This window comes from Hyla sarda, chromosome 1, assembly GCF_029499605.1.
Source record: "Hyla sarda isolate aHylSar1 chromosome 1, aHylSar1.hap1, whole genome shotgun sequence".
Classification (NCBI taxonomy): Eukaryota; Metazoa; Chordata; class Amphibia; order Anura; family Hylidae; genus Hyla; species Hyla sarda.
The window spans coordinates 157,305,741-157,319,699 of NC_079189.1; the positions used below are offsets into that span (position 1 = coordinate 157,305,741).

The window sequence follows — 13,959 nt, forward strand, 5'->3', positions numbered from 1 at the left end:
TGGGTCTGATGACCCCCCTGGGCATTTGTGCGGGGTGCCTGCTGATCGATATCAGCAGTCACCCTGGTCCGGTCTCCGAAATTCCCATGGCCGTACAGGTACGCCCTGGGTCCTATAAGTACCAGGGACCGAAGGCGTACCTGTACGCCCTGGGTCCCTATGTGGTTAAGTCACGAAAAAGCTTAGTTAGCTCACCTACACCTATGGTGCGCAGGATCCCACTCAACCAATAACAGTCCAAAGGAATCACCCAAGAATTTATTTGCAACAGTTTAATACCGTTAAACTGTTTTAAGACGAAAATGTTTTAACAGTATTTTTTTGTATTTTTAAAACCTGATACCTTTAGGCTAGGGTTTCCATGCAGGTTTTTTTCTGGCATTTTTGGGATAACTGTCACTGCAGTTTTTAAGCCAAAGCCAGAAGGGGATCCAGCAGGAAGAAAAAGTATAAGCCCTTCCTTTATATGTCCTATTCCTTTTGAATACACTTTTGGCTTTGGCTCAAAAACTGCAGTGGCAGTTTTCAAAAAAATGCCAGAAAAAAACCTGTGTGGAGACCTAGCCTTAAAGGAGATCTGTAGTGCAATATAACTTATCCCCTATCCAAAGGATAGGGGATAAGTTATAGATTGCGGGGGTCAGAGTGCTGGGGCCCCCCGGGATCTCCTGGACGGGGCAGCGGCAGTATGCTGGAAAGGGGGCGTTCCCTCCCCACATGATGCGGTGGCCGACACGCCCCCTCCATGTACCCCATAGAGATACATGGAGGGGGCGTGTCTGCTGCGGCTTTCTGCTGGGGACAAAACTTCACTTCCTGCAGACTGCCACGGCCCCGTCCAGGAGATCCCAGGGGGCCCCAGCACTCGGACCCCCCCGTGATCTATAACTTATCCCCTATCCTTTGGATAGGGGATAAATTATTTTGCGCTGGAATACTCCTTTAAAGAAATATTTGTTTTTATTTTTTTTCCCCATATTGTGCCCACATACTTTTACTAGTCCTACAGTGCCATCTGTTTTATTCCAAGAATCGTGGCAAAATAATGGTATTATACCAAGTGTATAAAAATTTGTCATTTTTCCTATGATTTTGTATAATCACAGTACAAATAGGCAAAATGCAGGACAAATGTGTGTAAACTGCACAAATCTTCATACAGCAGCTTAATTGTGATTATAAGTCAAATCACTTTCACCTCATGGCAATATTTCTCAAAAAAACATACTTTGAGGTTACAGTCACACGTGTGTTTGTTTTTGCTGCAGAATTTGCTGCCCATCGACTTCAAGGGGTAGCAAATCTGCTACAGCAGATCTCCAGCATAAAATACGTGTTACGCCGAGCGCTCCGGGTCCCCGCTCCTCCCCGGAGCGCTCGCTTCTCTCTCTCCGCTGCAGCGCTCCGGTCACGTCCTCTGACCCGGGGCGCTGCGATCCCGCTGCCAGCCGGGATGCGATTCGCGATGCGGGTAGCGCCCGCTCGCGATGCGCACCCCGGCTCCCCTACCTGACTCGCTCCCCGTCTGTTCTGTCCCGGCGCGCGAGGCCCCGCTCCCTAGGGCGCGCGCGCGCCGGGTCTCTGCGATTTAAAGGGCCACTGCGCCGCTGATTGGCGCAGTGGTTCCAATTAGGGTAATCACCTGTGCACTTCCCTATATTACCTCACTTCCCTTGCACTCCCTTGCCGGATCTTGTTGCCTTAGTGCCAGTGAAAGCGTTCCTTGTGTGTTCCTTGCCTGTGTTTCCAGACCTTCTGCCGTTGCCCCTGACTACGATCCTTGCTGCCTGCCCCGACCTTCTGCTACGTCCGACCTTGCCTTTGCCTACTCCCTTGTACCGCGCCTATCTTCAGCAGCCAGAGAGGTGAGCCGTTGCTAGTGGATACGACCTGGTCACTACCGCCGCAGCAAGACCATCCCGCTTTGCGGCGGGCTCTGGTGAAAACCAGTAGTGGCTTAGAACCGGTCCACTAGCACGGTCCACGCCAATCCCTCTCTGGCACAGAGGATCCACTACCTGCCAGCCGGCATCGTGACAGTAGATCCGGCCATGGATCCCGCTGAAGTTCCTCTGCCAGTTGTCGCTGACCTCACCACGGTGGTCGCCCAGCAGTCACAACAGATAGCGCAACAAGGCCAACAGCTGTCTCAACTGACCGTTATGCTACAACAGTTACTACCACAGCTTCAGCAGTCATCTCCTCCGCCAGCTCCTGCACCTCCTCCGCAGCGAGTGGCCGCTCCTGGGATACGCTTATCCTTGCCGGATAAATTTGATGGGGACTCTAAGTTTTGCCGTGGCTTTCTTTCCCAATGTTCCCTGCATCTGGAGATGATGTCGGACCTGTTTCCCACTGAAAGGTCTAAGGTGGCTTTCGTAGTCAGTCTTCTGTCCGGAAAAGCCCTGTCATGGGCCACACCGCTCTGGGACCGCAATGACCCCGTCACTGCCTCTGTACACTCCTTCTTCTCGGAAATCCGAAGTGTCTTTGAGGAACCTGCCCGAGCCTCTTCTGCTGAGACTGCCCTGTTGAACCTGGTCCAGGGTAATTCTTCCGTTGGCGAGTATGCCGTACAATTCCGTACACTTGCTTCAGAATTGTCCTGGAATAATGAGGCCCTCTGCGCGACCTTCAAAAAAGGCCTATCCAGCAACATTAAAGATGTTCTGGTCGCACGAGAAATTCCTGCTAATCTACATGAACTTATTCACCTAGCCACTCGCATTGACATGCGTTTTTCTGAAAGGCGTCAGGAACTCCGCCGAGATATGGACTCTGTTCGCACGAGGCGTTTCGTCTCCTCGGCTCCTCTCTCCTCTGGTCCCCTGCAATCTGTTCCTGTGCCTCCCGCCGTGGAGGCTATGCAGGTCGACCGGTCTCGCCTGACACCTCAAGAGAGGACACGACGCCGTATGGAGAACCTCTGCCTGTACTGTGCTAGTACCGAACACTTCCTGAGGGATTGTCCTATCCGTCCTCCCCGCCTGGAAAGACGTACGCTGACTCCGCACAAAGGTGAGACAGTCCTTGATGTCTACTCTGCTTCTCCACGTCTTACTGTGCCTGTGCGGATGTCTGCCTCTGCCTTCTCCTTCTCTACAGTGGCCTTCTTGGACTCTGGATCTGCAGGAAATTTTATTTTGGCCTCTCTCGTCAACAGGTTCAACATCCCGGTGACCAGTCTCGCCAGACCCCTCTACATCAATTGTGTAAATAATGAAAGATTGGACTGTACCATACGTTTCCGCACGGAGCCCCTTCTTATGAGCATCGGATCTCATCATGAGAGGATTGAACTTTTGGTCCTCCCCAATTGCACCTCGGAGATTCTCCTTGGACTTCCCTGGCTTCAACTTCATTCCCCAACCCTGGATTGGTCCACTGGGGAGATCAAGAGTTGGGGGTCCTCTTGTTCCAAGAACTGTCTAAAACCGGTTCCCAGTAACCCTTGCCGTAACTCTGTGGTTCCTCCAGTAACCGGTCTCCCTAAGGCCTATATGGACTTCGCGGATGTTTTCTGCAAAAAACAAGCTGAGACTCTACCTCCTCACAGGCCTTATGATTGCCCTATCGACCTCCTCCCGGGTACTACCCCACCCCGGGGCAGAATTTATCCTCTCTCTGCCCCAGAGACTCTTGCCATGTCCGAATACGTCCAGGAGAATCTAAAAAAGGGCTTTATCCGTAAATCCTCCTCCCCTGCCGGAGCCGGATTTTTCTTTGTGTCCAAAAAAGATGGCTCCCTACGTCCTTGCATTGACTACCGCGGTCTTAATAAAATCACGGTTAAGAACCGCTACCCCTTACCCCTCATCTCTGAACTCTTTGATCGCCTCCAAGGTGCCCACATCTTTACTAAATTGGACTTAAGAGGCGCCTATAACCTCATCCGCATCAGAGAGGGGGACGAGTGGAAAACGGCATTTAACACCAGGGATGGACACTTTGAGTATCTGGTCATGCCCTTTGGCCTGTGCAACGCCCCTGCCGTCTTCCAAGACTTTGTCAATGAAATTTTTCGTGATCTGTTATACTCCTGTGTTGTTGTATATCTGGACGATATCCTAATTTTTTCTGCCAATCTAGAAGAACACCGCCAGCATGTCCGTATGGTTCTTCAGAGACTTCGTGACAACCAACTCTATGCCAAAATCGAGAAATGTCTGTTTGAATGCCAATCTCTTCCTTTTCTAGGATATTTGGTCTCTGGCCGGGGACTACAGATGGATCCAGACAAACTCTCTGCCGTCTTAGATTGGCCACGCCCCTCCGGACTCCGTGCTATCCAACGCTTTTTGGGGTTCGCCAATTATTACAGGCAATTTATTCCACATTTTTCTACCATTGTGGCTCCTATCGTGGCTTTAACCAAAAAAAATGCTGATCCCAAGTCCTGGCCTCCTCAAGCAGAAGACGCCTTTAAACGACTCAAGTCTGCCTTTTCTTCGGCTCCCGTCCTCTCCAGACCTGACCCTTCCAAACCCTTCCTATTGGAGGTTGATGCCTCCTCTGTGGGAGCTGGAGCTGTTCTCCTACAAAAAAATTCTTCCGGGCATGCTGTCACTTGTGGTTTTTTCTCTAGGACCTTCTCTCCAGCGGAGAGGAACTACTCCATCGGGGATCGAGAGCTTCTAGCCATTAAATTAGCACTTGAGGAATGGAGGCATCTGCTGGAGGGATCAAGTTCTCCTGTTATTATCTACACCGACCACAAGAACCTCTCCTACCTCCAGTCTGCCCAACGGCTGAATCCTCGCCAGGCCCGGTGGTCTCTGTTCTTTGCCCGATTTAATTTTGAGATTCACTTTCGTCCTGCCGATAAGAACATTAGGGCCGATGCTCTCTCTCGTTCCTCGGATGCCTCAGAAGTTGAACTCTCTCCGCAACACATCATTTCACCTGACTGCCTGATCTCCACTTCTCCTGCCTCCATCAGGCAGACCCCTCCAGGAAAGACCTTTGTTTCTCCTCACCAACGCCTCGGAATCCTCAAGTGGGGTCACTCCTCCCATCTCGCAGGTCATCCGGGTATCAAGAAATCTGTGCAACTCATCTCCCGCTTCTATTGGTGGCCGACTCTGGAGACGGATGTTGTGGACTTTGTGCGAGCCTGCACTATCTGTGCCCGGGATAAGACTCCTCGCCAGAAGCCCGCTGGGTTTCTTCATCCTCTGCCTGTCCCCGAACAGCCTTGGTCTCTGATTGGTATGGACTTTATTACTGATTTACCCCCTTCCCGTGGCAACACTGTTATTTGGGTGGTCGTTGATCGATTCTCCAAAATGGCACATTTCATCTCTCTTCCTGGTCTTCCTTCTGCGCCTCAGTTGGCTAAACAATTTTTTGTACACATTTTTCGTCTTCACGGGTTGCCTACGCAGATTGTCTCGGATAGAGGCGTCCAATTCGTGTCTAAATTCTGGAGGGCTCTCTGTAAACAACTCAAGATTAAATTAAATTTTTCTTCTGCATATCATCCCCAGTCCAATGGACAAGTAGAAAGAATTAACCAGATCTTGGGTGATTATTTGCGACATTTTGTTTCCTCCCGCCAGGATGACTGGGCAGATCTTCTCCCATGGGCCGAATTCTCGTATAACTTCAGGGTCTCTGAATCTTCCTCCAAATCCCCATTTTTCGTGGTGTACGGCCGTCACCCTCTTCCCCCCCTCCCTACTCCCTTGCCCTCTGGTCTGCCCGCTGTGGATGAAATTTCTCGTGACCTTTCCATCATATGGAGAGAGACCCAAAATTCTCTCTTACAGGCTTCTTCACGCATGAAGAGATTCGCGGATAAGAAAAGAAGAGCTCCTCCCGTTTTTTCCCCTGGAGACAAGGTATGGCTCTCCGCTAAATATGTCCGCTTCCGTGTCCCTAGCTACAAGTTGGGACCACGCTATCTTGGTCCTTTCAAAATTTTGCGTCAAATTAATCCTGTCTCTTATAAACTTCTTCTTCCTCCTTCTCTTCGTATCCCTAATGCCTTTCACGTCTCTCTTCTCAAACCACTCATCCTCAACCGTTTTTCTCCCAAATCTGTTCCTCCCACTCCTGTTTCCGGCTCCTCGGACATCTTCTCGGTCAAGGAAATCTTAGCTGCCAAAAAGGTCAGAGGAAAAAATTTTTTTTTAGTGGACTGGGAGGGTTGTGGTCCTGAAGAGAGATCCTGGGAACCTGAGGACAACATCCTAGACAAAAGTCTGCTCCTCAGGTTCTCAGGCTCTAAGAAGAGGGGGAGACCCAAGGGGGGGGGTACTGTTACGCCGAGCGCTCCGGGTCCCCGCTCCTCCCCGGAGCGCTCGCTTCTCTCTCTCCGCTGCAGCGCTCCGGTCACGTCCTCTGACCCGGGGCGCTGCGATCCCGCTGCCAGCCGGGATGCGATTCGCGATGCGGGTAGCGCCCGCTCGCGATGCGCACCCCGGCTCCCCTACCTGACTCGCTCCCCGTCTGTTCTGTCCCGGCGCGCGCGGCCCCGCTCCCTAGGGCGCGCGCGCGCCGGGTCTCTGCGATTTAAAGGGCCACTGCGCCGCTGATTGGCGCAGTGGTTCCAATTAGGGTAATCACCTGTGCACTTCCCTATATTACCTCACTTCCCTTGCACTCCCTTGCCGGATCTTGTTGCCTTAGTGCCAGTGAAAGCGTTCCTTGTGTGTTCCTTGCCTGTGTTTCCAGACCTTCTGCCGTTGCCCCTGACTACGATCCTTGCTGCCTGCCCCGACCTTCTGCTACGTCCGACCTTGCCTTTGCCTACTCCCTTGTACCGCGCCTATCTTCAGCAGCCAGAGAGGTGAGCCGTTGCTAGTGGATACGACCTGGTCACTACCGCCGCAGCAAGACCATCCCGCTTTGCGGCGGGCTCTGGTGAAAACCAGTAGTGGCTTAGAACCGGTCCACTAGCACGGTCCACGCCAATCCCTCTCTGGCACAGAGGATCCACTACCTGCCAGCCGGCATCGTGACAATACGTACGTACCCTGAAAGATAAATGCATCAAAACTGCACATAAGGTGAATTTACGGTTTGCTCCAGTAGCGTAATTAGATGACCAGTACAGTGCAGTGACCTCCACACCCTCTCTCTGCAAAGCCAGAAGATTCATGGGAAATGAAGACAACCTTCGAAATAATTTGTGACGGAATTTCAAACAGTATGCAAACCTATGCCTGTCACATCAGTTAAAAGAGGTAAGCACAATGCATACACAAGAACCTCTACATTATTCCCTAAGACCGCAATAGCCTATGCTGCACTATATCAGCAAAAAAAAAGTGCTTATTTAACAACTATTAAACTTGACGTATTTTATACTCAATAGTGAGGGTATTGTGTTTCCTTGAGGAGACAGCCAGCCAGCACCATGCTCTGTACTGACAAGGAGCAAGAACCCAGAAATATCAGTCTATATTGTACACTGTACACTTGTATGTCCTGTGTGGCGGATTCCCTGTCAGTGTCCCCTGGGTCCACATTCCTCTTATGGATTGTCAAGTGTTAAATATGCAATACTTTCCAAGTAACCAAGTAACCAGTTAGTAAAGTTATATAACTTACCCATGTACTTGCATTTACAATTCTGAAGTGATCATGGACTTTTCTGCATTTTTCCGGCGACCGGAAGCTGAGTAGTTCTCCCTGGTTTGATGATGCTCGACCTTCTTTCTACAGCGCGTGTCCGCCATGTTTAGCCCGATGACTCATCAGTCCCATGAATCTTTGCGGCTTTTCCCTGCCTCCAGGCCCAGAGTCGGCTACGCCCCCGTTCATAAATATTCATGTATTCAGTGTTTGCAAAGCTGTAATTGGTCAGCTCTGCAAACGCCCATCTTTCCTCCTTGTCACAAAGCCGCCATGTGTTCTGCCTGGGCCAATAGGAAAGCCCCTATCTACGCTAGCGTGGCTACTACGCCAATTCACAAAATGAATTGCACAGTTTAGTTACCTATCTCCATACAGTAGCGTCGGCGCTGGAAACACGGCACATAGCAGGCGGACTTAGATTGTATTACTGCTAATGTGTGCATGTATTCTGTGTATTGTAAAGCTCATATTCGGCACATGTGAGGAAGGACATATTTTGGACGGGTGGGGATATGGAGATGGGAGGCCAATGGGGGCATTTATTATAATTTGGGGAGTGGGCCGAGCTGGGGAAAAGCAGGGGGAGGGCAGGAGCGGACCGGAAATTATGCTAGGGCATTGTGGGAGATGTAGTCTTTTACACTACAATCCCTATGCACTGAACCCGGAAGTGACAGGAGCTTCGGACGGGCATAGCGGAGGAACTGCTGGACTGATTAGCGCGATAGTGGGCTCTATCAACAGGTACAAGCCTAGGCTACATTTAGGGATTACTTTATTTCTAATTGGGAGCATCGGAGTTTTCCTTTAAAAACCGAGCAGTGGATGCTTAGAAATCTTTATATTTACTTACCTGTCAATCACAGGCTTGGGGCTCAGTTACGTCAGCTGGACTCGGAAGCGGGACTCGGCCGGCCATTGATGTAAAGTTTCCTGTGATCTAAAGTTTTTACAAGTGCGCATGCGCGGGTTTACGCTAGCCTTAACCCGCGCATGGGCACTTGTAAAAACTTTAGATCACAGGAAACTTTTACATCAATGGCCGGCCGAGTCCCGTTTCCGAGTTTACGCTAGCGTTAACCCGCGCATGCGCACTTGTAAAAACTTTAGATCACAGGAAACTTTACATCAATGGCCGGCGGAGTCCCGCTTCCGAGTCCAGCTGACGTAACTGAGCCCCAAGCCTGTGATTGACAGGTAAGTAAATATAAAGATTTCTAAACATCCACTGCTCGGTTTTTAATAAGGTACATAGCGTTTTAATCAGCATCACCTGCGCTACAAGCCTGCTGATGACAGATTTCCTTTAAAGGGTAGCTCCCACCATCCTATTTTTTTTTTGCTAGCCCCCCCCCCCCCCCCGCTACGGCACTAGCCCGTTCACTCCTCCCCCCCCCCCCGCACCCCACATACCCCGTTCCCTCATTACACTTGCAGTTACTGCAGAGTCCGGCAGTTACTGCAGAGCAACGAGGCGGCGATGTGCGGGAGGAGTGGCCGGGGAGCCAATGCGCTTGCTCCCGCCTGTCTGATTGACAGGCAGGGAGCGAGTGCAGCCTAACTCCAAAATCAGTCCTTTTTCAGTGTCCGGTTTTTAAATGTAAATTAAACCTTTTTAATGAAAAAATAAAATAAAATAAAAGTATATTAGAGATATGTTGTAGTACATAAGTACAACATATCAAAAAATAAAGTTGGTGACAGTGCCCATTTAAGGCGATATATCCAATGCTAAAAAAAAAAAACGTATCCCCTATCCTAAGGATAGGGGATAAGTTTCAGATTACGGGGGGCTCCGACCACTGGGGACCCCCCGCGATCTCCTGTATGGGGCCCTGGCAGCCCGTGGGAAGGGGGCGTGTTGACGACAGCACAAAGTGGCGGCTTACACGCCCCCTCAATACAACTCTATGACATAGCCAGAGTGCTGCCTTTGGCAATCTCCGGCTCTGCCATAGCGATGTATTGAGGGGGCGTGTCAGCCACCGCTTCGCTCGGTGGTCAACACGCACTATCTGGCCAGCGAGCCAGGGCACCGTACAGAAGATCGGGGGGGGGGGGGGGGGGGCCCAGCGGTTGGACCCCCCCCCACAATCTGAAACCTATCCCCTATTCCTAGCATAGGCCGGTATTTTTTTTTTTGCAAGAAAGGTGGCAACCCTAGGGTCAATTGGTAATAGTGCTTTTTCTGGACATTTATGGCGGTCCTCTGTATAGTGTTCTGTGGATCCAGTAAAGCCTAATGCTAAGGGTGCCATTGTGGTTGCCCCTCTTACCACCATAGAAAACTACCACAGTAGTACCAGAAACGGTGATGACATCATTGTAAGAAATAAATAAAGTAGTTCTTAAAAGATAAAAAGTCTTGAGGAGATATAAATGACTCCTTGTTCCAGTATCTGTGCATTCCCATAAATCTTCCCCCCCATTCTGAGAAAAGACAGCTAGTCCCGGCCGGAGTGATGTCATCAGCCGCTTATGAGAAGAAGACAGAGAGAGCAGACACCACACTGCAGAGGAGCTCTGCTAGAAGGGCGGCGCTGCACGCTGTGTCCAGAGGGGGCGCTGCACGCTGTGTCCAGAGGGGGCGCTGGCGTCCTCGGCACACGCTTTCTAGCGGAGGGAGGGGGCGCCCGAGAGTCACACGCACGCTGAATAACTTGTTTTCTGTCAGTCGCAGAGGAAGCCATGGATAGCGATGATGAGAACGTGGAGGAGACGGTAGAAGGTGGGTGCTTTGTGTCTGGATGCAGCCTGTAGTGTGGAGCCATGGCTGTGAACAATACCGTGCATGCTAACATAGGGGCTCCCTAAAAAAAGGAAGAGGCAGAGCCTTGCTGGAGGGTGGGGGAGGAGGATGTCGTGTAGAAAGTAACACAACAGCAGTGGATTGCAAGTTGTCCTGACTTTTCTATCTAATGCCCTGACTACACTGTATACAGGAGCCCCCAGCACTAAGGATCTATTCACAGCAGCTGCAGATCCAGCCCAAAAAAGGGAAGGGGGGCAGAGCATGCTATCCAGCCACTGGGGGACAGCAAGTTCACATCATTTACTTGCCATAGATCACTGTTTCCCAACCAGGGTGCCTCCAGCTGTTGCAAAACTACAAGTCCCAGCATGCTGGGACTTGTTGTTTTGCAACAGCTGGAGGCGCCCTGGTTGGGAAACACTGCCATAGATAGATCCATAACTAGCTGGAAGAGCATAGATCTTGGGGCTTCCTGGCCTAGCAATGCATACTTCTACAGCGAGCTGCAGCATGTGCCCTTCATCAGGCAGGGATACCTAATGGCAGCCTATGGCATTATCCTTCTATACTTTCACTAGTAAGGTGCTAAGGTTTGTTATGATTGTGCCCATCATGTGCTCAATATTCCCAATATTATAAAAACTCCCTCCACCACGAATTCTTTTGGCCAGTGAACTGACTAGACCAGCATTGATATGTTCCTAGAGTCATTAACAATGTATACACCTACTGATGTTGAGGCTATTGTTTACTCCAGTGTTTTCCAAGCAGGGTGCCTCCAGCTGTTGCAAAACTACAACTCCCAGCATGCCCGGACAGCCGAAGGCTGTCCGAGCATGCTGGGAGTTGTAGTTTTGCAACAGCTGGAGGCACCCTGCTTGGAAAACACTGGTTTACTCCATATAGGGTGGGTAGAGATGAGCGAATTTACAGTAAATTCGATTCGCCACGAACTTCTCGGCTCGGCAGTTGATGACTTATCCTGTGTAAATTAGTTCAGCTTTCAGGTGCTCCCGTGGGCTGGAAAAGGTGGATACAGTCCTAGGAGACTCTTTCCTAGGACTGTATCCATCTTTTCCAGCCCACCGGCGCACCTGAAGGCTGAACTAATTTATGCAGGATAAGCCATCAACTGCCAAGCCGAGAAGTTCGTGACGAATCGAATTCACTGTAAATTCGCTCATCTCTAAGGGTGGGTTCACACCAGGATTTTGCTATATGGTTTCGACATACGTTTATAAAAAATAAAAAAAAGTATGCATCCCGTACAGAAAACCGTGCCCATAGACTTCCCATTCAAAACCGTATGCAACCGTACAGAAAACCGCGCCCATAGACTTCCCATTCAAAACCGTATGCAACCGTACAGAAAACCGTGCCCATAGACTTCCCATTCAAAACCGTATGCAACCGTACAGAAAACCGCGCCCATAGACTTCCCATTCAAAACCGTATGCAACCGTACAGAAAACCGTGCCCATAGACTTCCCATTCAAAACCGTATGCACCATAATGTACTCGGTTGTCTCCATTTTTCAAACCATGCGTTTTTTTTTCGGACAGAAAACCATGACCTACCACAGTTTTTAGTCCAGGTGAAAAACCGTGTGTGTATATATATATATATATATATATATATATATATATATATATATATTTATTTATTTATTTTTTTTTTTTTTTAACATGGTAGTCAATGAGAACCGTATGTGCATACGGTTCCATCCAGTTTTTACCATACGGTTTTTGACTTCGCACAGTTTTTTTTTCTTGGAATTTCAATCAAACGAGTGAAACTTTATTCATAATGGAGTGAAAAGTTAAAAACATATACGTTTTTTTTCTTAAAAAACAGATGCAACCGGACATCATTTCTCAAGCCGTTGGCTGTCCAGGCATGCTGGGAGTTGTAGTTTTGCAACATCTGGAGGTCCGCAGGTTGGAGACCCCTGTCCTATACTTTCTATTGCACGGATCCCTCAACATACGATGGTTTCAACAAACGAGGGTTCATTTGGAACGGATTACCATCGTATGTTGAGGGACCACTGTACAACTAAGCACAGAACCGGTGTGGACAACCCCAGCCTAAATATTATGCAACAGTTGCGTTCACAGATTTAATTTAGGATGTTCCCAATTCTTTTCCCCCTTTTAGTGTGCTGTACAGCTACATGGGAAGTACTGATGTGAGGACTTCATTCCCATCCTACACTTGCTACTTTGTGTTCGGTCAATAAATAATAATTCGGCATCATGTCACCCTGGCTGTTTTCAAGAACAGACCAAAACTGTCCTGACAACACAAAAAACATAGGACCGTAGTGTATTTGTATCAGGGGTCACAGATGAAGTGCAGCTGCTTTCTGTGCACTAGTAATAAAGTAGCAACATAAGCAATTTAAAGCGTACCCGTCAGATCCAACGAAAATTTTTTTTTTTAATATATCACTCAGTACCTAATCCTGACCATGTACATCTAATTTTTATGTGTCTAGCACCTTTTATTTATTTTTTATTACACTTTTAATTTAGCTCACTAGTCTGAATTCCTCTCAAAGGGAGGGGGCGTGGCCTCACTGTGCAGGTCTCCGCCCCCTCCCTCAGTATGCTGTCTGCTCACATCTCCCCTAGCATTAGCAAAACTACAACTCCCAGCTTGTCCTCACTGACAGTAGCGGGACACAAGCTGACAGTGGGAGGATTTTTCTGCCAGCTGTGAGCCCTGTGCTCACAGCTGTCAATCAAGGAAGTGTGTCCATGACGTAGGTGATGACACATGGACACAGCAGGACTAGTATGTGTCCAGGCAGGCAGGGGGCAGTTGTTTGACTGGCCTTTTTAGTATGAAATACAGAAAATTTTCTAATGAAAGCAATTGCAAAACCTATTGGCTTTGCATGCTTTACAACATATCATTTTTTTTTTTTATCTGACAGTGCCCATTTAATGTGATATTGTAATATTATACTTTTAACACCATACTCTCTGGAGGGGAAAAGAAAGCTATTTTTAAAAATTGCTCTGAAATCTCAGAATGTAGCAAACAAAAACAATTTAAAGCAAATCACTTGTCTGACATGATTTTTTTTTAAAGCCATTCCGTGTATTCCTACACCAATAGCGCAGTCCCATCTACAGTAAAAAGTCTTTGAGATTGAAAATCTGCTGTGGTTTTAGGGAGAGGTTACACATTATCTAAAGATCGTTATTCCCTTATTATTCAGTGTGGAATATAAATATCTAGGCATGGGTAAATAAACCTCATATGATAGAGGGGGATGTTGTTTACACTAAGTTGATAATCTTATCTACTGCTACTTATATGTAAATATTTGTCTAGCATAGAAGTTTATACAGTTTATTTGCTGAATTTCAGGTGAACGGAGTCATCGTAATTCTTCACCAAAAGCGCATTTTTTATTATGCCCGATCAGTACCTGTCCTTTGTAAAAACTGATGGCCTGTTCGCCTCATAAAACGCATAAAAATTTGGTCAGGGATTTTTAGCCAAAACCAGGCATGCAACAAACACAGAGAAAAGCTATTATATAATATTTGCACCTTATTTGGGGGTTTACTCTACTCCTAGGTTTGGATAAAAATACTGACCAAAATAAAACACC

At 48.5% G+C, this 13,959-nt stretch overlaps 1 protein-coding gene across 3 annotated transcripts in view; it reads left to right on the forward strand.

Annotated features, from left to right (window-relative positions):
* SETD7 (SET domain containing 7, histone lysine methyltransferase) overlaps positions 1-13,959 on the forward strand; it is a 79,800-nt gene that overhangs the window by 29,279 nt on the left and 36,562 nt on the right. The window contains exon 1 of one of the 3 annotated variants that reach the window (XM_056563053.1): positions 10,071-10,309. The exons of 1 other annotated variant lie outside the window; for it this stretch is intronic. In XM_056563053.1, the coding sequence (XP_056419028.1) occupies positions 10,270-10,309 (40 nt within the window). In that variant the 5' untranslated portion in view covers positions 10,071-10,269. Of the gene's footprint in view, positions 1-10,070; positions 10,310-10,770; positions 10,860-13,959 lie in introns of those variants that run through there. One more of the 3 variants, XM_056563044.1, reaches the window with a different exon arrangement.